Raw genomic sequence first — 27,726 nt, forward strand, 5'->3', positions numbered from 1 at the left:
TACCAGTAGGGTGGGCTGCTCCAGAGGATGAGGGTTTTATACAGCAGCCTGGTTTTGGAGCAACGTAATGGTGTTGGCTTTGTGCACATTTAATGGAACAGCTTCTTCAAATGGCTCCTAGCCCTTATTTTAGTGACTTTTACTTAAAAGTTTTCCTTTTAAGAAAGGATGTTGCTGGTTCTTTTGAGTGCACCTATTGGCAGAAATGGTTTTCATTCTCATCTGTTTCCCCCTGCCCCTTTTTTCTTGTGTGGGTTGTTTCTTTGGGGAGTTTTTTGTTTGTTTGTGCCGAGACCTTTTTTTCCTTTGCAATTTTGATTGATCCTCCTCCTTTCAATTCCGCATTGGCTGGCTGCATATGGAACCCCGCTTGGCTTTAGCTGAGACAAAATCGACTGCACACAATTTCCCTCTGACAGCTTGTACAAGAGCAAACATTTCCGAAGAGCTGAAAGTCTAGAAATTCAATCAGCGGAAAACCTACTGTGTGGAACAGCTTTGCTAGTGCTACAGCTCCCTGCTGGGTAGAAAAGCAATCCAGTTACAATAAATCCTTAAGAGTGGAGTCATTTGGGTAAAAGGAAAAACAAAAGCTGGTTTATACAAACTGATTGAAGTCAGACGTTTTGACTTCCCATTGAAAAAGGAGTCAAGGCCCAGGCTTGCTTGGTAATTTAAAGGGGAGATTGGGTCCTTTCATCTTTCTCTAGGGCAGGGTTCTTAATATTTTGCTTGTGGAAGAAATAGAAAGAGTTTTCAACTCAAGTTAAAATATCTACTTTGATATCGATATTGATGCTAGAGCTGACGATAAAACGAGTTGGTCCTCAATGCTCCGGCCAGAGGTGAAGGCACAATTCTGTTTCCAGCCACTCTGATTTTGTTCCACTGCAGCTACAGAAATGTGAAACGAGGGTAAAGCTGGGATCAAGATCAAGGCTTACATGTCTTGCCAGGACAGCTTGGGCAACAGTTTGTGCTGTTGCTGGTGTGTCATGAGCTTATGAAGCTGTTGATGCAATCTGGGCTGCCTGACAGACTCCTCTGACTGAAGTTAAGGGTTGTGCCTAGTGAGAGAGGAGAGATCTGATCCGTTTGTGTTAATTTTCTTTCATTCTTTAAATGCAAGCAATTAAAAACTAGCAGCATTTAAAAAGCATTTGACATTACTGGCATCTGAGTTAACATTGTTATTTTAATGACTGTGATGAAATATTTCTCCTGGTTTATATTTTAAAATTTAAATGAAGGTAGCTTGGGGTAATAAAGTCTCCTTGTCATTTTGCTTTATTTTAATAATTATTTGCACCTCTCCTCTTTGTGCGCCTCTCACACTGGAGAGTATTAAACGGACCAACAGGCTTGAATTGAGAAATTAAGGAAACAGTCTTCGTGAAGTCAAGAGAGCAAAGTAAACGGACTGGAAATGCTGAGGTTTCCTTCTTCCTTTAATGCCCTTCCAGTGTTTGCGTAAGTCTAGGCAAAACTTTTCTGGGTAAATGTGAATTTTAAGATGCTGCTCTCCCTTTAATAGCTGCATGGGGTCAGTCAAGCCTGCTGCTCTGCATATAATCTGCATTTGGCGGTCATCCCTCCTCCCTCCCCTCCCAAACGTGTCTGGTCCTCATGGAAAATATTAAAGATTGTATAAACATTGTAAAGGATTTCTACTGGCCTTTTTTGTTTAAATAAGATGTCTTAAATCATAGCAAATGACTACAAAATCTTGCCACAAAGACAGAGTTAAGTTGGTTTAAAACAGAAAGTCAGGCAGGATGGTAACCTGAGAGAACTCAAAACTCCAGTTGGTGTCACTTGCTGGTCACAATCACAAGGAAGACTCTGTGGACCTGTGATGAAGCTGAAGTACCCTAGGTTTCTCTTTCAACTTTCTCCCACCCTCCGTGAGGGCAGAAAGTGGCTGTTGATCCCAGGTGATGGCACTTTTGTCAGAGTGTGTTGTGCTAGTCATGGAATCCTGTTTTCTAGGCCACCTGTTTCAAGGGGAGCTCTGTCTTTGCCAGGGGACCACACTGAGGACTTGCTAGCCCTAGTGATGTGATCGAACATGGAAATGGTGCTCTTACAGCTTTTGACAACACCCAAAATCCTTGGTTGTGTTGGCTTCTCACTGTGTTGGTTTTGGCCTCTCACATTTTGTGTGAAGTCTCACCCCAAGGCCAGCTTTTTTCAGATACACGCACTGTGTGATACATAACATCATGCCTGGAGATGGATCCCTGGCATTTGGGGTTAATCTTGGAGGACCTGTGCACTTGTGAAGCCTGGACTGAAGGATCAAGTTCAGTTGCTCAAGACCCGTGTGCTGATCTTTCTCTGGGCTTGGTCACCGCAGGAAGCAATCAGGAGAGCTGCTCCAGATGGCAGTGCTTGGTGGGGTCTTCTCTGCTGCAAGCAAGAAAGACATCCCCACATAGCTTTTGAAATGCATCCTCCTGGGCCAGGAGAGGGTTGTGGTTCTTCATAGCACTGGGAAGTCTCTGCTAGAGTACACTGCAGAAGAGTAATAGATAACAGTAGTACTTGTTAATGGCAATAGTGCAACAAGAGAATAAAGGCATTGAAAGAGGTCCTACAAATATTAGCTTCCATAGTGCTTCAGAAACCCAGGCTTAACTTTGGCACTGCAAGATAAGTTCCTTTATTTCAGGATAAGGAACACCATACATATTCTGTGAGACTGGATTATGTTTGTCTATCAGTGTTTGTTGAGAGGAAACAATGTTTGGCTAAATTAATCTATTTTTTTCTTGAAGTTTCTGTTCTCCTTGCAATGAAACAAACAAACGTACACACTGACATACATACACACACATACAATCAGAAAACCAAACATTTTCCCTGAAATGGTGATAATCAGCCATAAAAGCCCTTCCAAGGTCTTTGGGGGTCTCTGGGTATCATTCTGCCCAGTTTGGGAGACAAAACCATGCCGGGGCCAATGGTCAGAGCAGGTCCAGAATTGTCAGAGTTGCATCAAAATGAGGATCTGCTCTGTCATGGCAGAATGAAGTTGTTTGGGTTTTTCACTCCTACCTGTAGCACAGTTCTTCTGCAGATCAGTGTAAGTCCTGTTTGAGGAAGACATGTACATCTGAAAGGTTTCTGTCTAGACCTTCAGCATTCAGGGGGACACAGCTGAAAATATGTTAATGCTAACTTTGACAGTTTAAAAAAAAACCCAAAAAAAAGAGTTTGGGAAAAATGTAAAGAAAAAAAAAACAAAAACAAAAAAAAGAGTTTGGGAAAAATGTAAAGAATTTTAATTGCTTTTAATTTGTCTGCTTGAGATTGGAAAGGAATTATGAGTCTGCGAGAGCAATCGATACTGGTGGGCCCCTACTGCTGAGACCATGTGAAGGAGATACACTTGAAAGGCTTTATGCTCTGGCTTGTCTATAGGTTAGGGTTTTTTTCTTTGCCCAATTCCAGCAAAATTAACTTAGTTTAATTGCATATAAGTTTTCAATGTATAGAAACAGCTGAGAGTCCAATGAGGTTACTAAAAAGCTGGGTGTATCAGTTCCTTTGTAGTTAATGTTTGAGTATAGAAAGCAGAAACGTGGTATAAAGTGAAGAGTATTGCTATAGGCGCAGATTTCTAAGCCTTTATGTAACTTAGTCTAATTGCATATAAATTTTCAATGTACAGAAACAGCTGAGAGAGTCCAATGAGGTTACTAAAAAGCTGGGTTAACTTAGTTTAATTGCATATAAGTTTTCAATGTATAGAAACAGCTGAGAGTCCAATGAGGTTACTAAAAAGCTGGGTGTATCAGTTCCTTTGTAGTTAATGTTTGAGTATAGAAAGCAGAAACGTGGTATAAAGTGAAGAGTATTGCTATAGGCGCAGATTTCTAAGCCTTTATTCAGGCAAAGCATCACCAGCTTTAGCAGGAACCTCAGATTGTGGTTCTATTATTCTTTTTAATGTAAAACCTCAGTTCCTGCTGTTGTGCTTTGTCTTGTGCTGGGGAAACATCAACTCTTGCTGCCAATGGCCACTGGAAGTAATGCTTACAAAGCTTTCCTGGTTTGGGTTTTTTTTTGTTCTTTTTTTTTTCTAATTATAATTTGCAATTTTTTATCCTAAAGGTTTTCAAATTATAATTTGCAATTTTTTATCCTAAAGGACAAATCATTTTGCTGTCACAAAATAGCCACAACAGAGCTCAGCTGAAACTAAACCCAAGCCATTGCCTTCATTTTATATTGTGTATTTCAGGATCCTTAATTTTTTTTCCTCACTCTGTTCTGGTATGTTTGAGACAGAAGGAGCATGTAATTAGCCCAAACCGGAATATGCTGTTTGACAGCTGTGAAAATCACGGGCAAAACACACAGTGAGCTCCAAAGGTGGCTCCTGCTCCGAGCGCTGCATCCCGGCAGCTCAGTTTGCTGAAGCCTGGAGTGATGCTGCCACCACAGACACAGGGTGCAAGGGCTTCTGGTGGGGCTTCACAGCTCCCACACACTGACCCGTCCTCTTAGTCTGGGTGCCTTGGAGTGTTTTGAGGAAATTTAGAACTCAAATCCTACAGGTGTGCTGTTTGGAGAGCTTAGTGAGCTTTTGAATTTATGGAATAGAATTTTAGATCTTCTGATTCCGTGCATTTAGGCTTAAGAGTTCAGTGATGTCCACAGACTAGATTTGAGGTACCTGAGCTACTCTGCTGTCTGCCCTCCTGCTGAAGTTCCCTGCCACCCTGAAATGTCCTGGGTGACCTCAGTAATATGGTATTTTACTTACAAAGCCACAAGGCTTGAGGACGCACGCCTTCCTTGTTATTCCCTAGAGGAAGTGATCCACCCCCAAACAGTAAGGCAGGAGAGATAATAAGGAATCATTTTACGAGGAACCACGTTTTATCCTGAACAAATCTGACAGAAGATTTTAGTTCTGGTTTTCCTAAGCTGTTTACCAGGGTGTTTGGGGGATAAATATTGTGGGAAGACGGTGTGCACGGGAGTAGCAGCAGTGAAGTGGGGAGAGCGTTGAGCTGCTACGAGGAAAATTTTTATGCAGATGAAAGTGGCTGCAAAGTGTGGTGCTTGGGAACAAGCAGCAGCAAAAAACTAATAATTGTGAATATTGTGCTGCGGTTCTGTGGGTTGTATTTGAACTGTTCTGAAAAAGAGACCACGCGTCGTTGCTGCTGCAGAAGTAGGGCTGACTTGTTTTTTTCCCCTCTTCCATCTATACCCCTGGAAGAAAGAAAAAAAAACCAAGCAGGAGAACACACCTGTTTGTCTAAAACCCTTAAAATTCTTTACATTTTAATTATTAGATGAGAGATGTCTAGGTGTGTGTAGTGGGGCAGAAGAACACACCTGTTTGTCTAAAACCCTTAAAATTCTTTACATTTTAATTATTAGATGAGAGATGTCTAGGTGTGTGTAGTGGGGCACATTCCCTCCCCATTTTTTTCCTCGTCGTTACTTCTGTGTGAACCTGCAGTTCGCTGGTAGGAACTTTATCCAGACTTTTAGACAATAACTGCGGTGGTGGATTTTTAGGAGTTTGGGTGTGAGGGGGGAGAAGGAATTTGACATTGTCATTGTTATATTTTTTCCTTTGTTTTGCTTTGCCATCCCGAGGGAGGGCAGAGCGTGGCTGAGAGGTGCTGCCAGGTGTGGCTTCCTGGGGCTTTCTCATTCCGCGACCACAGAACCGCCCCGTCCCGCAGTCCTTGGTCTCCCACTGATTTCAATGGGGAATTTGCCTGCATCAGGGATAAAAGAGCGGGCCCCAAGTTGTGTCCAATGATGCAATCTGATCCTCCTGCTGGGGAAATTGATGTAATCGCCTTCTCGCCCTCCCCCCTTTTCTCAACCCTTCTCCCCTCCCAACCCCTGGTGACTCCTGGGGGGCTTCTCACCAAACGGAAAGGAGGATGCAGCTGTGTGCTGGAGCAGCAGGGGAGGGGAGGAGACCTGCTGGAAAAATTTATGGAGGGTTGCATCCTAGATGTAACCCTAGAAAACGGCGAAGGACACGGACCTGCCTGCCCTGAAAAACGCAATCACCTGCTTTTGCTAAATGAGGCAGCGTTTCTTCTCTATCATCGTGACGTTGGTGACATGTCCCCATGTGGATTTCCTAAGGCCGAATTGAAGTGCTCCATGAATTGAGCAATCTCATCACTGCCTGCCTTCATTCCGTGCGGAGGGACAGGGTTAGCTTTTTTTTTTTTAGGGCTCTCTGTATTGTTATTGTTGACAGTCTCTGCTTTTCAGCAGAGCTTTTGTGCCCTGGCACGGCGCAGGTTGCTGGGGAATATGGGACCTCCAGAATGGTGTGCTTTGTTGCTGGGCGAGCAGGGCGACCTCTCTGATGCCTCCCTCCGCTTTGCCATTTATATGGGGTTTGGGTTTATTTTTTTCCTTGGGGAATTCTAGGCTCAGCTGAATTTGTTCTGTGTTTTGCGGAAGAAAGAGCTTGTTAAAGAATTCCCTGATGACTTTGAAGTGAACTATTTATTTTCTCTCAAGGGTTATTCAGTGTAGCCATTTGCCCCCTTCTCCTCTGTTTTTTCACCCCGGCGTTTCCTGAGCTACAAGCATTCTTGGAATATATTAGTTGTAATGAGTTATGTGGGCATCAAAAGTTTTCTTTGAAACTATATGGCATCAACATCTGTTAGCTCTTAGAGAACAGAGACGCAGACAAAGGGGCTGGTGGGGGGAGGGAGGAAAAAGATATTAAATTCTGGAGTATGAAGTCTCCGTCTCAAAGGCTCAGGGGGAGGGGAAGGGGGAAATCTGCTAAACTCCCTGGCTTTGATGTGGTCCTCTGGCCCTGGGATTCCTTTTCTGGGAATGTGCGTGGCAGACGGGCCCACACGGCCGCCCGCCCCGGCGCCCCCCCAGCAGCCTGCCCAGCCCACAGCATCCACCCCCCACAGCCCTCCTTGCTGCGGGGACCTCTGCAAGGGAAAGGCTTTCAGCTGGTGAAACGGGGAATCCAAATTCCTAATAATAGAGGTAACTCTTAAGTAAATAAAATAAAGCAAAATAAATGTTTAGAAGGGAACTTTTTATTTGCTTGTAATCCTCCTGACCCCGCGGGTCAACCTGCAACTGTTCATCTAAATCAGGTTTTTAAATGGTGTGTGTCTGTGGTTTTTTTATTGCCTGTAATTAAAAAACATGTGTCTGTTTCTATGTACGCAGCATCAATCAGCATCCAGGCATGATCGCTGATGCTGTTCTGCTTACAGGAATGTGTGGGGATGGGTTCTGCTTCTTCTTTTATCTTTTTCTGCAGAGCCTTACGGTGTTTGTCCTACGTGCCAGGGAGCAGAGGAGAAGGGTAAAAGAAACCTCTATGTCTGTCTTTTCTTCTTGTTGGCTCTGTTTTTAGCCATAATGCTGGTGGCATTGTGCTTCACTGTGACTTCCTGGCCCATTAAAACCCTGACCAGTTATAAAATGATTAGTTGACATACCTGGGCTTTGGGGACAAAGAGGTGGTTTAAAAAGGAATGTGAACCATCTGTTTTGCCAGCACCTCCTGTTGACAGATTTATGGGTCGACATTAGCATATGTGTCCAGGGTCACACACCTGTGCTTCCTAACAAGGTAATATTATTTAGCAGAGTATGTTTTCGTCCCGAGGATTCGGAGCTCTTTGCAAAGGTGGGCATCAAGAATTCTGTTTTACAGTTGGAAAACGAAGGCACAGAGAGATTTAAGCGACTTACCCTACACCACACAGTGAGTCTGTGGTGGAGCAGTTATTGAATCCAGGTTTCCTCCAGCTGCATAAATATACGTCATCCATTAGCAGGAAAAGACTTGGAGCTGTAAACATAATAGAGGAGCATTGATTATCATTCTAGGGGAGCCTGAAGCCCTTGTGCTGTACGAAACCCTGTGCCATGTAGGAAGACACATGAAAGGTTCAGAATGCGCTGTGTTAAATCTGCGATGGTCCCTGAGGTCGGTGGAAAGAGTACCCTGATTTCAGTGATCACATCTTCAATGAGCAAGTTGTTTTGTAGTCGAGCTCTGCAGCCGTTTTCCATGTGCTTGTTTCTCAGCATATGCTCGGGTACAATCACCTCGGTGCACTTCGGTCTGTTTGTTAAAGAGTTTCTTGGTAACCAAATCTGTCACGAAAGGAAGTTGAACAGAAAATCAGATTTATTACGTAGCTATGTCCATCTGTCTTCTCTGGTGAAGAAGCCCAAAATAAGCAATTTGGAGGACTTATTGAGCTTCTCTGGGCTGGAAGTAAGATGAAGATTTGTCCTCTTTCATTCTGTCCTTAGACTTGTTCGTCAGTATAATCTATGTTGAAGATAAGATCATGGGGGACGTGGGACAATTGATTTTGCAATCAGCAAAGAGGTTAGAGGATAGCTAGAAGAACAAAGTAAGGTAAATAGCTGAATCTGTAGAGTGAGTACATTTAGCCTTCTGAAGTAGCTTCAAAGTGAATTTAAAATACAGCAAAAAGCAGTCATTTCTTGTTTCAGTCCTATTTAATCTCAGACTGATGATTTTTTTAGTTAGAGATGGTTGGACCCTTCATTTGGAAAATAACTGCTGGATCCATAGGTCTGTTCATACAGTTGCTTTCAATTGTATCGTCTCTTATCTGGCCTAAGTCCTTGAAAAACTGTGTCACCCTATCACCTTAAAAAGTAGAAGCCATAATAGTTCTAGAATTTCAATAGTAGCGTTAATGGAAGATGTCACTGTAACACCTAGCAAGAGTTTCTAAAGATCCGTGAAATCCCGGGTGAAAACATCATAGAAACAGTAATGTTCTGTCTTGAAATTGGAATGATCAAAATAAACCTATCCCTGAAATGGATCTTTTAAACTTCTATAGATTTTTATCCTGTTTTTGTATACAGGATATGTATTTACTAGCATGCTTATCTTCCACAGCACATAAGGGTCTTATGATTCAAGTTAAATGAGCAGGTTGGTAGCTTTTGTTAAAGGCACGTTGTGGTGACCGACCACTGAAAGAGGATGCTCATTTACCCGCTGCAGCAGAGGTGACGGTTACCTGCAAAGAGCAGGTTTCAGTATTGCCATTACCCCATTTTCATAGGCTAGAGAAAAGAAATACATCAGAAGAATGAAGAAAGGATTTGTGTTTTATCCTGTTCTAAAGCCTAGTCCAGGTGTTGGATTGGGCCAAAAGAGATTCAGCTGCATGTTGCACACAACCTGGAGTAAAAAGTACCACGTTTCCTTTTTACTTACTCAGACGTCCATTGTGAAGTCTTTTGTGGAAATGCCCATCTGCTTTGCACTTTCACTTCAGTTCTGGGCTCCCCAGTTCCAGAAGGACAGGGAACTGCTGGAGAGGGGACAGCAGAGGGCTACAAAGAGGATTAGAGGCCTGGAGCATCTCTCTTACGAGGAAAGGCTGAGGGACTTGGGTCTTTTTAGTCTGGAGAAGAGAAGGCTGAGGGGGGATCTGATCAATGCTTATAAATACTTAAAGGGAGGGTGTCAAGAGGATGGGGCCAGTCTTTTTTCAATGGTGCCCAGTGACAGGGCAAGAGAAAATGGGCACAAACTCGAACATAAGAAGTTCCACCTAAACATGAGCAGGAACTTCTCCACTTTGAGGGTAGCAGAGCCCTGGAAGAGGCTGCCCAGGGAGGTGGTGGAGTCTCCATCTCTGGAGACATTCAAAACCCACCTGGACACGTTCCTGTGCAACCTGCTCTGGGTGGACCTGCTTTGGCAGGGGGTTGGACTAGATGATCTCCAGAGGTCCCTTCCAACCCCATATCATTCTGTGATTCCTCAACAGCCTCATGTTCCTGTTCCTATGGATAGCGTATCCTTAAAAGCATATCATCCAACTGCTCCTTGTACCCATTTGAGGGTCTGTAACAGGGATATAAAGATACTGGTGATATTTTTTGCCTCATAAGTCTCTGATAGTCCATGATCCTTTGTGACTGCAAATTAGGGGCTTTGTGTTGGTTTGGGTTTTTTGATTGTTTGTTATCCTATCTTTATCTTCACAGTATTTTACCAGCTGCTGGAATTGCTCCACAGTCACCTTCTGTGAGATGAGACTGCAGGGGCTCCAGTTCTGTCAAATTGCTGGATATAGAAGCAGTGATTGCAAACACTATTGCTCTATAGTTATGGCTGGGGGTTACTGCTCTCAGAGCAGAGGCAGCTGAACTGAATGCATTTGTGTGTTTCAGCATCATAGTTTTGGAGCTGGTATATGAGTGTGAACTTTGTGCCAAGGTACCAAAGGAAGAATTTCATTATCAGCTGTGCTACACCCATTGTATTCTGCTATCTCTGACTTTGGACATAGAGGCCATCGTGGCTGATAAAGGCAGTAAAATCCGAAACCACAGCAGCTAAACCCACCCAAGATCATCTGTCAGAGATCTTAGAGGAGAAATCTGTTTTCTTAACAACTCTCCCTGCTGTGATTATATAATGAAGAAATTTTATCTGAGAGAAGCTTCCACGCATGGTAGAGGGAGAAAAAACCCATCTGTAATGGATCACAGAGCACAGGGTTCTTATTTCAGAGAAAGAAAACACTGTAGAAGTTGAGCTTGCTGCTTCTGCTTAACAACCTGCATTACTGCAGTTGCGATGTATATTTTAATGTTGGTCTAATAGTTAAAGTCACCTTGACTCCTTCTCCAAGCCTCAGCTGCTTTACACATTCTTTACAGAAAGTTGAATCCTGGTGAGTTATCTTCATTATTAAATTACCTGAAAAAGAAAAAGAAAAGCTAATGGTTGCAGAAGGACAGGTAAAATATGCCACAGGAGAAACAATATTAGATTTAAACCAAGGTATAAATGTCTCTTGCTTTATAGTGTTGTTCTATATGGTGTACGCTTTAATTCTTTAATCCTAGTTTTATTTTTCATTATAGCGAGGCTTGGAATATATACTTTATCTGTGTAAGGCCCTGGTTATATGGATTACTTATGAACAGGGAAGAAAAAGAGGAAATTCTCATCCTAAATAGGACACTAATACAGAAGCATATGGTTTATTTGAAAAGGCTTGTGGGGGGAATCTTCAAGCATTTTTGAAAGATAATATTAATATGAAGGCTTCACTTCCAAATGTGGAGAGAGCCAAATACATGCTCCAAATGCATTCTTATCTTTTGCTTGTAAGTAACGATCACACAAAATTGTGTGCACAAACATCTACTTTTATGTATATTGGACTGCATGGGTTTGTATGCACAGAAGCTGTTAGCCTAGCAAAATGTCATCTCCAACTATGTCTGACTGCAAGCAGGTTAATTATCTATCTATCTATTGATTTATTTAAGTTTGTAAAGTTTGAGTTATATTTGAATTGGTTGTAAAGCTGCATTTATTAAGAATGATGATCACCTTAGATAACTGAATATCTATTTTTGCCTTCATTATCCTAAAATAAATGATAGTGGGTTTTGAGGTGTGAATAGGTTTCCTAGTAATGAAGACTAAGCTTGAGTCGATCATAGTTACACCTGGCTGTGTTTCTAGTCCATGGGAAATTTCAGATACCCAAAGGGGAACTAGGTTCCTCCCATCAATTGTTTATTGAAAAAGTCTTTTATCTCTTTCTCTTCAAGTCTGGACAAGATTAAAAATAAAGCAAAACAATAGGAATGACTGCTTTGGGGTTTGGATGGGTTTCCTGAAGCATCTTCAAGAGGCTTGGTTTTCAAAACCTGCAAAGGACTTGCTATATGAAAATCAGACCTGGTTTGGAAAGTTGTTTCCTGCAAGTGAGACAGAAACATTCAGAACAGCCACTCAGCAGCTTGCAGAGCCCTCCCTCATTTGGGTGAAGGGCCAAAGGGAATGCTCATTCTCTTGAACCTTTATTTCTTGGGACTCTTTTTTTATCTGCATCAAGAATGGAAGTTTGTGCATAGGTGACACAGCATTCTTCTTGGCAGCTGCTTCAACCATTATAAAATCTACTCCACAAGATGTTAGAGTTACTCCATATCTTACCCCTCGCAGTCCTGTTGTGAAACGCCTTTCTTCAACTTTGTTCTTTCCAAAAGTACTGGAACTTTATTGCATCAATATGGGACTAAAGAGAGAAAAAACCACATGTTTCAGTCAGATGGTTAAAAATAGGGAGGAAAGTTTTCTTGGTTGACAATTTGTCATTTTGCATGTGTTTTACTTGGGGAAAGTAGTGGATATGAGAACTTGATAAGAACTTCACTAAAACAGGAAATGTGTGCATATTTTCTGCCAAAAATGTGGAAAATTGAGTATCTTAAGGCTAAATCAAAGGATTTTCATGATATGTTTGAAGGGGAAGAGGTAAAGCAACTTGTTTCTACTTGAGAAGAGCAACACTTTTTAGAAAAATACTAATTAACACAATATTGACTGTGATGTAATACAGGGAGTAAAGGCCTCCAAACTTTAAAAATGTGCTTGTTATCATGATAACCTACCTAAATCAAAGGTTATCCTTTGATATATTTAATACAGCTATGGATGTAGCTGTCTCTACTTACGCCAAAAGCAAAATTGCATTTAACACCATGTTAGCCCAAATGTGGGTTGCTAAAATCCAGTCTGTTTGTGTTCTGTAGCTCTGGCTCTTACGTGCTGGCTGTCACGGAGAGTGGCATGGAAAAGGCAGAGCCAGGACCAGGAGAAAGAGTGATGACCAAGGTCAAAGGAATGGGTGGGCATAGGGGCTAGAAGGTAGGGCTAGGAAATGTGAATGCACGTACAACTGTGTAGAGCCTGGAAGGTGAAGTCAAGGAGCTTAACCTCGATGTAGAAGCAGAAAGGGAGCCAGCAAAGGCATCGGAGGAATGACTCCCCTTGAGTACTGTGTTCAATTCTGGGTCCCTCACCACAAGAAGGACATTGAGGTGCTGGAGCGTGTCCAGAGGAGAGCCACCAAGCTGGTGAGGGGTCTGGAGAACAAGTCACACGAGGAGAGGCTGAGGGAACTGGGCATGTTTAGTTTGGAGAAGAGGAGGCTGAGGGGAGACCTCATTGCCCTCACCAACTCCCTGAAAGGAGGGTGTAGAGAGGTGGGGGTTGGCCTCTTCTCCCAAGGGAATAAAACCAGGAGCAGGGGAAATGGTCTGAAGTTGGGGCAGGGGAAGTTTAGTTTAGATCTTAGGAATAATTACTTTACTTAGAAAGGGTGGTCAGGCACTGGGACGAAGAATGACTTTACTGAGAGGGTGGTCAGGCACTGGAACAGCCTGCCCAGGGAGGTGGTGGAGCCACTATCCCTGGAGGTATTTAAGAAACATGTAGATGTGGAATTTCAGGGCATGCTCTAGTGCCTGAGATGGTTGGGTTGGTTTTTTTTGTGTGTGTATGGTTGGACTCGGTGATCTCAAAGGTCCCTTCCAGCCATGAAGATTCTGTGATTCTGTGAATAAAGTGATGTGGGCAGAACGATAGGTGAGGATTTGGATGGCAGCAGTTTCAGATGGCTGGTGAAAAAGAAGTCAGTAAATGGAAGCCCCCGAATGAGTGCCTGGCCTTTAGTCTCCAGAGACTTGTATCAGTAAGAAAAGTGCAGAGAGTGGTTAGGGCTGAGGTTGGGGTTAAAAAAATAAAATTCCCAGCACGTTAGCATTCATCGGGGCCTGATGGCGTGGCAAAGGTGGGAAGCGAGTGACGATTGCCTGACTTGTAACCAGCTGAATAGAAACCCTGGGGTGGGGGAGCTTTTAAAGATTGTTTTTCTTCCTCGTGTATGTATATACTCAGCAGCATTTCTGAGGGAGTTGCACTAATTAACTCTTCTCTCCACCCCCACCCTCTTAAATCTCAGCTGAGTACGGCGGCACCTATCAGAATGGGATATATGGGACACAAGGCCCTTTCTGCCCAGGCCAGACAGCTGTTCAGGGTTTTGAAGCAGATGTTTGAGCCTGAATCTCAGTAATTTTGCGTGATTTGGGTTGGTAGCTAATGGAGGCCAACTTATTTATTTGGGAAACTCCCAGTGAGGTAGAGATGCTTACTGTAGCTGGGTTCCTGTTTAGCAGCCTATAGAAGTGGCTCTCTGGAATCCTTCTACGTTAAATGTTTCTTTTCTTTATTCTTTCAAGTGCTCGCTGACCTCATTTATATAGTATTTCACAGGGTACATCTGGTTTTGGTTGTTTCATGACTCAGTGTTCCAGTTTGAAAATGCAGTGTTGTGATTTAAAACGTGGTGTCAGGACAGTGATATACAACTACCTGTGACCTCACTGGTGGTGCTGGAGCTCTCTCGGGCACCGCTCCTGCTGCCGGCCGGGCTCCTGCAGCTGCGTGGTCCCTGGCTTCTCCATCCCCTCCAGCCTGGCCTTCCTTTCTGCTCTTAGACACCGCTTCTCCTGGGGTCTGATATTCCTACCTGGCTGAGTGCTGTATTCAGTTCTGGGCCCCTCACTACAAGAAGGACGTTGAGGTGCTGGAGCGTGTCCAGAGGAGAGCCACCAAGCTGGTGAGGGGTCTGGAGAACAAGTCACATGAGGAGAGGCTGAGGGAACTGGGCATGTTTAGTTTGGAGAAGAGGAGGCTGAGGGGAGACCTCATTGCCCTCTCCAACTCCCTGAAAGGAGGGTGTAGAGAGGTGGGGGTTGGCCTCTTCTCCCAAGGGAATAATGCCAGGAGCAGAAAAAATGGTCTGAAGTTGTGGCAGGGGAGGTTTAGATTAGATCTGAGGAAGAATGACTTTACTTAGAAAGGGTGGTCAGGCACTGGAACAGCCTGCCCAGGGAGTGGTGGAGCCGCTATCCCTGGAGGTATTTAAGAGATGTGTAGACATGGCCCTTCAGGGCATGGGCTAGTGCCCGGGATTGTTGGTTTGTGACTGTTTGCGGGTTTGGTTTTGTTTGTTTTTTTGTGGTTGGACTCGATGATCTCAAAGGTCCCTTCCAACCATGAAGATTCTGTGATTCCCACTAGAATGTCTTGAGCTGCAGGTTGTCTTACACCGTTACCTTTTCCTTTGGCTGCAGTCCCTTTTCTGAACTCAGGTAACCGGGAGTAGATGCACTCTCTTATTCACCTTAAGACAATTTCTCCAGGTTCCTGAGATAATACTCCACTGGGCAGTACGAGCTGCCATCAGAATTGTTTTCTCTAATGCTTGCTCAGCTTTTGTACTTCTCTGTTGAGTGTAGTTTCCATACACTCTCCAGAATCCTTTTCTCAAGCAGGTGCATTTTGGTATTTATCCAGGGTGTGACATCTCCCTCGGTGCTAAAAATACTCAGGTAGCTCTGTTGCAGTTTTTTTGACAGAAGAGTTAATCGTAATAAGATGAATGATATCATTCTTTTTTTTTTTTTTTCCCCTTTCATTTTTTTCCTGTAAAAACCTAGAGTTGCCCACACCTTTCAGAGATACACACCTGTCTGTCAAAGATAATACGTGTCATAATCTTAAACACACAGAGGAACACATTTGAACGGGAGCCGAGGAGTTCTGCTTAAATGTGTCACTAAAATGTTCAAATGATACTCTCATCAGCTTCAGGATGGATTGTCAATTTGTGTGGCATTTAACACTAATGTTGTGGTTCGACATCATAAAAACACTTTTCTAGAATTTGGTAATTTATAATAACGTGGTTTAAGGCAGAAACACTTACTGGGAATTTGCTTGCATTAAGTTACTGCTTTAACTTAAATAACTAGGAGCTAGAGAAGGGGTGAAACTAGACTAGAATATAAAATATATTTACTTAAGAGCCATGTGATGATTAAAAGTGAGAAAATAAGGAAGCTGGCTTAATGAATATTAATGCTTCGCTCTGCTGTTTTACACTTTTGTCTTCCACTCTTTTCTATTGAGTTACTTGATGGTGCATTTTACATCAACAAATGTGTGCTCATTTTGAAGCGAAACCTTTCGAAAAATCATAAAAATTAATGATTTACAGGTTTTATAGAGGATGAGATTAATGACAATGTTTTAACAAGCAACATTTGATACCCAGGTGCACTGCTTGCTTTGCTAAAATCTTAAGAGATGAAGTCTACCAGCTAGATAATATTCTCCTCAGAGGGACATCACAACGAAGATCACACCTACTCAGTGCATATTTGCTGGTCAGGTTAACGTAAAATATTTTTTTTTCCCCAAGAGAGCAGGAGGGAACAGGAATTCTGAGTTTAGTAAAAAAAACCCACAATAAAATCAGTTTTTAAATATTTAGCATTGGGGGGGAGGGCAGGGGTGCCCACTTACATGCCTATGTAGTCACTTCTATCTAGCTCATTATCTACGAGAGCAGTCAGAGGTGTTTCCATTTTCATGGAAAATGATGATATGGGGGAATTTGATCAAACAAAAGTATAGGAACTCTTACAAGGCCCTGGAAAGACTGTCTTGCAGAAATATGATAAGTTATGCCAACATTTAATAGCTTCTTTTCGTTCACTGTCCGTTTCTTCCATCATTTTTAAGGTAATGATTGATATTAATCAGCACATTGCTCCTTTTTTTCTGGAACAAAACCTCAAGGAAACAAAATAGGTTTTGTGATTTGTTTCTTGGAAAGCTAAATCCAGAATGACAGCTTTTGTAGCAACCTTGTGCTGTGCAGAACCCTAGCACTGCGGGCCAAGGTGCCGGCATTTCTCTCAGCCATTTGGCCCACGAGTTCTAACTTTATTTCAGGGTATCTGCTCGTGAACAGAACAGGATTTTCAGGGTCTCTGGGTTAGCTATCCAGTAAATGTTTGTGAAATCTAATTTTTAAAATGCTGTTGCAGAAATTGATACTGAAGAATTCTTAACATACGCTTCTGTGGTTTAGTTACTTTCTGATAACTAATCTCAAAGAATAACATTTGGGCACATGGAAGGCAGAAAAGACCCTCTGTCAGCTTTTTCAGGAAAAAGAGGTGAACTGCTTTTAATCATGATAAAATTGCTTAACAATACAACTAGTGAATACAACCAGACGTTAATTGTCACGGGTTATTCCCTTATTCTTGTGCAAATAGCTCCGTACTGTCAACTTGTAGTTCATAGATTGATGCTGAGAATGCTGGCTCTGTTCCTGATGAAGTTAAAATGGCCAGTTTTTTAGGACCATATCCTTCTTTATCACCATAACTATTTATCAGTGGTAGAAAGTGTTTGTGGAGAAGCTAGGGAGCCAGACTGCAATGGAAGGTCAGTGACACTTCGATGATGCTGGAGCCTTCAGAGTGAATGGGAGAAGGCAAAACTTGAGGATGGCTGTCGTTGCGTGGGGTTTAGCTGGGGTGTGGGACTAGAGCTGGAAGGGTCTGCTAATAAGAGACTAGGAATGCTCTTCAGGGTCTTTGTAAGTGGGATTAGCTCCAAATCCCACTGATGCCCTGTATTACCACTTCAGCACCATTAGAGAAATGTTTTTTGGGTCTGAGATAAGATCATCTGCATATCTGTGGCATCTGCTTCTGTATTGCTGGAGACATACTGGGGCTGAACAAAATTTCATTAATTTTGGGACTGAAGGATCAGGCAGCTCTTCAGAGTCTGGTATCTGCTTTTCTTGGGTGACCTCTGGCATATGAAAGTTTTCTGTTTGTTGGTGGAACCAAGTGATAACATTCCTCTGTGGGTAGTGAAGGGCTTATTTCTGCTTTATCATTTCCATTTGGAGTTTTTTTTATCTTGCTTGATTGACAGAACGTTGAAATGCTAAATATTAATCTACTTTGTAAAAAGATCTGAATATGAACACTTCTTTTTTCTTTCCCCTGTACAATCTATTCATCTCCATTAAATTTTTGTCCTTAAGTATGTCCAGAGCATTGTCAAATAGCACCAAATGCATTGACTACCACTAACAGAGTGATTGAATTCTTTCCTGGAGAACAACTTCGGTGCTTTCATTGGTGTTTTAAATTGATCCTGGTGATAATAAATACATATTCTTAACACCTCAACACTTAGTGTGTAGTATATTTGTAATTAATTTTTTATTTTTATTTTTTAAACAGGATTTATCGGGGGAAGGCTACAGAGACGCTATTGGTGATGAAGACTTTCATCTAGAAGGTAATTAAAGAACAAAATTTCTTGGTTAACATTAAGAGGTATTGGAGTAATTCAGTGAACAAGTCTGTGAAAATGCATATATGAGAGTGCAGTTAAGAATGTACTGATGCGTCATTCGCCTGGCAAAACTGTTAAGATAGGAATAGGGTATTAGTTCTGTATCTCCTACCACTGTCCTCCTAGTATCGAAAAAAGTCACCCAGTTGTATCATAGGGACCGAGTGTTTTAATTCAAGGTCTCACAGGTTTTTCCAGGTACTTCTCTTGGCATTGGTACCAGTAGTGCATATCACTGTCCCCAGCAGAGGTGGTAAATGCGATCACTGGAAATGTTAGCACTGGGGTTTGTGATGTCCTGCACACCCTTCCCTCTTACACAAACCAGCCTTAGAAACTCCTGCATTAATTTCTAATAAAGACCAAAGACTCTTATTCGATATATTTCTCTTCAATACAAATGTGATCATTAGTGCCCCAGATAACTCCTCCTTTCCAAGGCTCATCTCATCTCTGCATCTGTGGTCAGGCCTCTCCTTGCAGTGGGAGATGGAACCATCGTTGGGGTGGGAAGGGCCTTTGGGGACCTTGAGTATGGACACTGTATTCTGCGTGCCAGAGAACCCACCCGAGGTACTTTGAACTTCAGTTGGGCAAGTGGGGGGTGATGAACGGAAGAGATTAATTTGAGGGCATTGTTGCTCATTCTTTTAGAAAAACAAGGAAATGAGACTTCAGAAACTCTCTGGGAAACACCAAGTGGTTGCATGGGCTTGTGCTAGATTTATGTTTTAAGCTAGTGGAAACAATATGCCCAACTTGTTTAGAGCAATGAACCATGTCAAGCTTAATTTAGAAAGTTCTGCTGCTTTATAATCCAGTCATTTGTTTCTGGTGGTAGAGACTTCTGTCTAAACAGAACTTGAAAGATGCTCTGTGTTAAGAATGTCTGTCTTCCAGTTCCTTACCTGGGAAATGTGTTATATACTGTGTCCCAAGGATCCCATGTTTCTATCATGTTTACAAAGAATGTTCTCTCTTATGTGTCTGTAGCACAGGAGCTCAATTTCAACTACTGCTTGTGGGCTACTGTTAAACACAAAAGCAAGACATACTTGCCGTGGCGGAGTCAGTGTTAAAAGTGTTTCAATATTCAACTTCACTGCAGTTTTCCTTTCTGCTCATAGTAGGATATAACTCTAATAAAGGGTGGCTTTTGTTTTTCCGAATTATAGGAGAATCTACATAACACAGGAAATTAAATGTTAGTGAGGTGAATAATTTTTCTGTCTCATTCTACCTCTCCTTGCCTCTAATTATTTCTTACTTTGTTGTGTAGAATTGTCTTGCATAGCAAACATAATACCCGATATAGAATATTTCCAAACTAGTCAGCAGCAGGATTGTTTTTATTAGAGTGTAAAACCTTTTAGGCTACTGTAATTTCAGTCTTTCAGCAGTTCTACATTATTACTTCTGACGTGTCTCATTTCTTATGAAGCAGCTGAGTAGTGAAGACAAGATTTAGATACCAGCAGGTGGTCCTTTCTTTGTGTGCTGCCACTGGGGAAGAGCTGTTCTGTGGCATCTTTCCAGCTGGGAGGCAGGTAATTCTTCCCACCTGGTGATCAGGCAAACACTTGCAGAATGTCCTCATCGATTCAGATCTCCAGGTTTTGTTTTCCATGCCAGGGACAGTGTTAGCCACTTCCTTCTTGAATGGGGTATTTTAAAACTTCTTATAATTAATTAACAGATGATACTAGAAGCATTGTGTTTAAAGCAGGATGCTTTCACTCTTTTTGTGTAACTTCATACTTTTTACTCCATAATATTTTTGGATGACTGTGATAGTACTAGTATAAAACTGTGATATTAGCATAAGGTGAAGCTGAAATGTCATTTGAGACTTTTGTGAGGGCCCAGCTTGAATTCTATGTGGCTTATGTACAAGATGAGCACTGTCGGAGCTCTTTTCTGCATAGAAACGCTTTGTGTGAAAATGTAACTAATATTCTAGAACATATATTAATCTTCCCATCTAAAATAGCTGTTCTGCTTTTATTTAGCTGCCTCATAATCTTTACATATGTGCTGGTGTAATGCATGTTGCATGGTTATACATTCGTGTGTCGTAAGATAACATCGACATCCCTGATAACTAGTGTCAGAGGTAGGGAGCTGTGACACTGAAACCTGCTTGGTTGGGGTAAGCTCACAAAGGACACGAATGGCAAAACAAAGACTTGAGCCCAGCTCAGCTCTCCCAAGTCCCAGGCAAGTGTCTAACCAATGAACTATGTTCTGTCTTCATAAATACACCGTAGGGATGGAAAAAATGAAAAAGAAACACTTCTCAGATTTGCAAAAAAGCACAGCAGGTGCCGCAATTCTTCTGCGTTAGGGGAAAGTTATAGCCTTCACACTCAGAGACTTTATTGGAGAATAAATCTGAGTTCTTTGAAAGACTCTCACTGAAAAGACAAAGTGGCAATAAGAGAAATAATTGAATTCCTTATTTTGTTTTACATAGCCAAGTTCATTACCTTTTTTTTTTTCCTCCCTCTCTTTTTTCCCCCTCTTAGCCGTCTGAGCAGTACAGATAAAAAGAACTCTCTTTGCTGGATTTAACTTCTGTGTTGTTATGTAAAGCTTGATCAAATCCTTTCGTTTTAACAGACTTAACTGGCCAACAGCAAAAGGCTCGGGATTCTGGGATTAAGATTGTATTTGGTAAGAGGACTGGTGCATTAGTGCTTTCTTTTGAACTATAGAAAGAACAAAGTAAACATCAAAAGCATTAAGCCATGAGAGCGGATTGTTGACTCAATGTTGCTGCATGACAAGAGGTTAGAACTCAATAGTGGTGACTCTGTTTACTGAGTGCTGCGCAGAAAGAAACAGTTTGACCAGTATTGTCTATTATGTCCAGCACCTGCCTTTGATTTTGCTGCTGGGCAAGTAACTAAATAGAAATTTTGGGATTTTCTCTTATGTGGTCAGCGGTTTCCTTAGATAAGAGATACCAGTGGAAACCTCAGTCTCTTCTCTATATTACTCTGTTTCCCTTCTTCCTCCTTCATTAATAACTCAGCAACTGGGCATGCTGGATATAGGTTCTGTAGTGGATTCATTTGCAACTTTCATTCCAAGTTTGGCAGTGCTTTCCCACTGCATTTCAGAGACTTCCATGGCCAAACTTTGAGTACTTGTGCAATCTGCTGTGGCTGTGTACGACCTTCTTGTGCTTGAACTTTCTTGTCCAGCAGTTTCTGCAAAGGAAGCATGTGCTTCATTACACTTCATTTCTGTGAAAAAAAAAGAGCTTGAATTTTTCTCTTTCTTGTCCTACTATAGAATAGTAGCTCACCAGAACTGAAGGACTGGAGATGGCTCTGGAAGAAGTCACAAAAAGTAGCACAGACATTGGGAGATCTATTTTAATTTTATTTTAGTAGGGAAGCTAAAATGGCAGGCAGGGAATTGAATGTAGTATCAAACAACAAGACACTTCCATCACGGAGACATGCAGGTGGCTCAGAAAGATATCTGCCATTAGCATGTTCAGTGATGACATCCAAGTTCTCTCTCTGCTCTTCAAGGCATAAGTAAGCTTTTAAATGAATTGTTCAAGAGTCCTGCTCTTGTTTGCCAGAATTTTTTTCACCTCCTTTCCCTGAACGTTTTGGGAAATTTTCACAGCTAAAGCCTGTAGACCAGGAGAGCTTTCTTGTCTTGACTACTCCATGTCTTTATGAAATGAACCAGGGTTCCTCTGTCTTATCATTTGAACATTTAAAAGCATTTCAGAGCAGCCTATTTTCTCTTTGAGTGTGATATCTGAACCAGAAGCAGGGAAATCTCCCTCTGACAGACTGATTGTGGAAAAGAAGCAATTTCCTCCTTGTCTCAATACAAGCTCTTTAGAGCCCAGTGGGATATAGCTATTGGTCTCCTTCAGCTGCCTTTTGGAGTTCAAGGTGAAGTCCTCAAACTCAGGAGACACCTAACCTGTCACCCTAATTAGCTGTGTGATGATGTGATTTCTCGTGTCACTGTTCTCATAAAAAGTATGACTTAACTGTTTCTACAAACCAGAAATCTTGCATCTCTCTGAGATCAATCTAGTCCTGTACCTGTCAGAGGAGCTGTCTCTTATGCTGATAGCAATCTGTTCCCTGTTTCATTTGTCAGCTGAGGGTGATGTCTTGATTATTATTCTCTCAACAGAAGACTGGAGAAGATCCAAGCCTTCCTGGTGCCTTATCTGAACCTGATACCCAAAGTTCTGCTGAAAGTGGTGAAAGAGCTTGACCTGAATCAGGCAACCCATTTTTTGATATGTTCCCCAAACCAGATGTATCCAAATCCCTTGACAATGTAAGATGTTCCCTCATGTGATACCACAAAGGACAAAATTATTCAGGTCATCTTCTTGCCCATAAATATTAGAGACCCCTCCATCAGAGTTCAAAGCACATGTTGTTACTGAGAAAAAAAAGTCTATCATATCTGTAAAAGAGCTACTTCTAGCACTTCTCACACATTTAGAAAACATTATGGAATTTCTAGACCTTCAAGTAAGGCATGCTGTATTCAGCAAAGCAGAAAAATAATTAATTATATTTTTAATATCATTGTATGTATTTCAAACATAGAGTCCTTCATCTCTTCTTCCTCCACCCAGCGTCCAGGGAGTCTGCGGTCAGGTGGGAGCTGAGGTGTGGTTAGCAGAGCTTCCACCACAAAGAGCTGTGTTGGTTTTTTTGGACTTTAATAAGGACTGATAAGCAAACAAGGAACCGATAGTAAAGAATGATTTTTCGTGGTGTGAGGCTGCTGAAATTACCTGCCTGTCTTCCTGGAGCCCCCCACCTGCACGTGCTTCACCCCCCATAGGAATATCTGTTGGGTTGTCAGCTCAGAGGAGGGGGGGGGTAAGGAGTGGTGCTTGGGCCCAAATTGTTTATAAACTTGTCAGCAAAGGAAAACTTGGGCAAGCATTTTAATTAGTTTTAGCTAACCTTCTATTTGCCTGTGAGACACTTTGTACCATACTTTGATAATCTCTTAGCTGAAATAAATTCATGTATTGTGCTAGGCTGGACTATGAATGGGTAACAAAAGGCAGTTATTTCAAACTGCACGCTCCTTTCTAGTTAATGCCTTCAATTATGATGGTTATTTAATTTATTTTCTAAAGCTTAGATGATTTAATGTGTATTAGGTATGTGAAATGCCAGTGTTTTTACAGATTGCACCTTGTACACTTTGTCTCAGCACTGTTGTTATTACTTGCCTGGTACTATTGATGCAGGCTTGGGGCTTTGCAGAAAATGAAGGTCCCTTCTCTGGGACCAAATACCTGTTCATCCCTGATACTGTGAACAGAGTGCTAATAATTCTACCTTAAAAGTGCTCTCGTGGTCAACATTCTGGGATGTTGTATGGGAACTCTGTGTTTTAAGGACTTGTTGCTAATCCTGCCCCCTTACCATGGATCTGCTGTAGCTGAGCATACACTATGTGATCACCTCAGACTGGTGATGCCTGGCTCACTGGCTCTATTTTTTTTGGCTGGCAAGAGGTTTTTGTACCCTTTCCTACTGCTCAATATGACACGAAACAACTCTGAAAAATACCTTCAGCTTCAGGGTGACCCACCGGCACCAGCCACCATTATCTGACAAACAGCTCCTCCTGGCCGAGGCTGGAGGCTGATAAGCTGGTTCCTGTGAATTGGAAGGAGGACCAAAGAACATGAGGGGGATAAAAAAAAAGAAAAAGAAGAGAGCAGTGGAGAGTGCCAAGAGAAAACTGCTTAGTTTGGCAGTTAGAATAAAAGTCACCAAAGAACATGAGACTGGTAGGATTAGCAGAAGTTTTCCTGTGGTCATACACAGATCCAGGAAATTATAAGAAGCAGGTAGGCTGTTTGCCATGAGTGGGAGGAAAATCTTATGGCATAAAGCACTTTAAAAAAAAAAAAATTATATATATATAAAATTGTACAAGTGTTTCTTAACATTAGCTGTTCCAGTTGAGGGGGGTTGGTATTTGGATCAGAAGCTTTTACTTCTCGAGCTGCTGTTTCAAGTGCAGCCAGGTCAGTAGTGATGAAAGACTGTTGCCATCCAACGGTTGTCCATGGCCTGTGTGTAATGAGTTAGTGGTCTCCAGGTGTTTCCAAATGGACCTTTACAGTGTCTAACAGCTCCCACCCATGTTGGCAAGCGGAGCACAGAAAGGCAGTGAAAAGTGGGCTGTTATGTCACCTCTGAGGGTGAGCTTTCCTCCTCACGCTGTGCAGAGGGGTATGTGCTCTGCTGCCCGTGCCGAGCTCGTCCCCTGAGTGTAGGGTATCACTCTCTTTAACCCACAGCCCACCAGCTCCTACCAGTGCTGCCAGATGGGTACTGATGTCTTCTGTCTATGGTTTGAGAGTTTTGTTCTGGGTTATTAATCCTCTGCATTGGACTGGGAAGATCATACATGCTCTAAGGAATAACTTCACCTTGGTCTCTGTATTCCAATCGTTTTAAACTGCTGGAAAGTTGTCGTGCCTGAACACAAGCTAGTTGCATGTTTGATTGAGGAAAGCTGAGGAGAGAGCCTGAGATTGCCTGCATCTACCTTACAACACGGGAGAGGGTTTCAAAGTATAGTACACAAGAAAACCTTCCAAACTTACAAGAGGTCTCTATTCTTCACAGTGAAGAAAGCCAAATGTTAATTTAATTGTGTATAATGTATAAAAAACATTTCAGTAGAAAAAAGGTAATGAAAAGGGAAGTGAACAAGCACCTCAAAAAAGCATAGAGTTGATCCTTATGAACACCTTAAACATGGGAAGCTTTAGTATTATATGCATGCTTGGTATTTATAACAATAGTGGTTTTCCATACTCTTTCCTTCTACCTAGGGCTGGCAACTTTTTCTTCTTTGACAGAGAAGCTAATGCTCTTTCTGAGTGGTTATTAAAAAATAATAATCAATTAACAATAAGAATATTCATTTACTCCCAGCTCTGGGGTAGTCATGAACTAGTCTGCTAGGAGGCAGGGAGTCATCTGTGGATGTAGCCACTGAAAACCTATGTCTGCAAATCTATCAAGCTGCTGCTTGATAGCTGCTTTTGTGGCATCTGAGAGGCAGATGATCAGGGGGTGTGTGGGAAGCAGGGTGACCGAAGTGTAAAAGTCCATAGCTTAGGGAGGTCTCATCAAAGGGAGGAGGGCTCTTGCATTTGCCTTCCACATCCTGAAGGTGAGCGAAGCGTCAGGGTGGTGCTTAGGCATCAGATGGTGGTACCCAACTGGTTGCTCACACCAGTGAGGGGAAGCTACTGATCAGTGGGACTGAGATAGGGGCGAGAAATGGGTGCCAGTGACATGAGACCCATGATCTCTCCACGAGGCTTGAAAGGGTTAGGCCTCAGTAATCAGGACTCACCAAATGAGTCTTGGTCATTGGTGTTTCCCTTGGGCTGTCAATGTTGTGATTCAGAGGAGGAAGGAACCTCCAACCCTTACCACTGCCTGAGGTGGCTGGGTTACAGCTGGTCACGTCTGTCCTGCTCTCCTGCCTCTGCAGAGGTCACTCATCTGGGAGGCAGGGTCTGCCACCACATACACCCTGGCAACCTGGTGGACTGGGGTGTATCTCTGAGTAGTGTATGGCACAGAGATAGAGCTGCGTGACTCTAGGTGTGCAGCGGGATGAAAACCCACTTGAACTTTGCCCCAGGACATCCACCACCAAGAACAAAGAATGAAATATGGGAACAAGTCAGGAGTTTGAAAACAATCTCTTTGGAAACATGATGAATACCAGTGGTTTCATTTATTCTACTTGAAGAACAAAGATCCTTTTCTACTTTTAATTTCCCAGCAACGATTATTACCAGTTATTTTTCTTGTAGCTTTGACCACAGTTCGTGGAGGTTTTATTAAACATGTTTTTGAAAAGTGAGTCAAAATGCCATTCTTCTCTGACTCTCTTGTGACTCTCTCTCTTTTTTTTTTATCCATGTGAAACTAGAGCATATTTCCAGGCAAAGATTTGGGGCCAGATAATACTCTCATGCTGGTGTTCATGGAATCAATCCAGTTTTGTGCTCATGTAATTGAAAGAAGTTTTGGCCCTTGCTATTTCAGAAGACAATATATTTGTTTCAAATCCCTTGCATTTACATGAAACATTAGGTTCATTTTTAGAAACCTCGAATGCTGCCTTTAATAGACAATATCTCCTGCTGCAACTCCTGGATATTCCTAAAGTTGCCAGTTCTCTTGCATTTGACTTGACCTTGACACATCCAGGCAGCCCAGTTTGAGAGCTCCCTTTGCTGGGACCTTTCTGTCTAAGCTTTTGTTTGGACCCCACATGCATGTTCCCTCTCTCCTGCCCGTCGGGATTCCACATCCCGGAATGCCTCATGGGAGGATACACTTTATCAGGGGATTAAATAATTCTTGCATTTCTGGACTAGAATTTAGGAGCCTTTGTTTTGTGCAGAGGGCTAGAGAGGCGTAAAGCTGGGGAGATGCCTGCACCTTGGGGCTGGCTGGTTCAGACACAACAACCTGCCACCCCGCTGAACCCCACAAACACCCCAGCGCGTACACGCCGGCTCCGAGAGGCTCTTGCAGGGAAAAGAGTGTTGCTTTCGCCCGTTGCTATTCCAAATTCAAAGTGTGTATCAGTCAGGGTGCTTTTGTGTGCTTCAACTCCACTTCTGCTGCAGTAGCTACAGAAACCCAAAGTTTTACCTCACCAGGCAGAACAAGTGCCCTTTGTTACCTAGACAGATTACAGCTTTTTCTAAAGTCTGCTCTTCATAAAAGCCCAGCTTGAACAGTGGAAATTCTGACTTGCCTCAGATACTGAGGAGACTTTTATAGTTTCAAGTAGCTCCAGGGTTATATTTTAAAAGTTGAATTTCATCACATGTTTCAAGTTTGGTGGAAAAAAAAAAAAAAAAAGGCACGATATTTTTAGCAGAAAAAAAAGTCCCCCCCACACCTTTTTTCTTAACAGATGTTTCATCTCAATCATATCCAAACCTCAAAGCACAAGTAGCAGTCAACCTTATTCTCCTGTGGAGAAAAAGATAAAATGTCATTTGTTTGGAAGAGGGTTTTTTTTTTTCATTGGTAACCACAACTAGTTTGTGAGTAAAAGCAAATAATAAATGCAGCACTATGGGGTTGTGGAAATGAACCTGAAGCAACATTTCTGCTCTTGAAAGGTCTTGGAGTCCAGCTGCTCTTGTTAGATGGAAAGTCCCAACCCCCAGCCTACCAAAAAAAAATAAAAATACCAGTAATCAGTTTTTTCTTGCTTTAGAAATCTGATCCAGTGATCCGGGTCCTTTCACCAGTAAAATATGTCACACAAAGTGCCCAACTTTGTACCGAAAAGGATTTAAAACTGTAACGGTAACAAGAAGAGAGGAAAGAAATAGTTGTAAAACAAAATATCCAGAAGTAAAAGAGCTGCTGCCCGAGGAATTTTCACAGGGCTCCAGAGGAGCGGGGGGGCTTTGCTGTGCCCCACGGCCGGGGGTGGCCAAGGGGGAGCCAAGGCAGCCCGGAGCTCTGTCCACAGAAGGTTTATTTAGGGGGGAGTTACAGTCCCTCGTAAGGATTTGGAGGCATGAAGTTAAAGCATGGTGCTGCAGGCCCTTGTTTGGTTATTTTAATGAG

At 42.3% G+C, this 27,726-nt stretch overlaps 1 protein-coding gene across 2 annotated transcripts in view; it reads left to right on the top strand.

The window, feature by feature from the left end:
- NKD1 (naked cuticle homolog 1 (Drosophila)) overlaps positions 1-27,726 on the top strand; it is a 112,324-nt gene that overhangs the window by 54,810 nt on the left and 29,788 nt on the right. For both annotated transcript variants that reach the window (XM_014942189.1, XM_014942190.1), the window contains one exon: positions 17,965-18,022. In XM_014942189.1, the coding sequence (XP_014797675.1) occupies positions 17,965-18,022 (58 nt within the window). The remainder of the gene's footprint in view (positions 1-17,964; positions 18,023-27,726) is intronic.

This window comes from Calidris pugnax, unplaced genomic scaffold, assembly GCF_001431845.1.
Source record: "Calidris pugnax isolate Ruff unplaced genomic scaffold, ASM143184v1 scaffold28, whole genome shotgun sequence".
In the NCBI taxonomy this organism is placed as follows: Eukaryota; Metazoa; Chordata; class Aves; order Charadriiformes; family Scolopacidae; genus Calidris; species Calidris pugnax.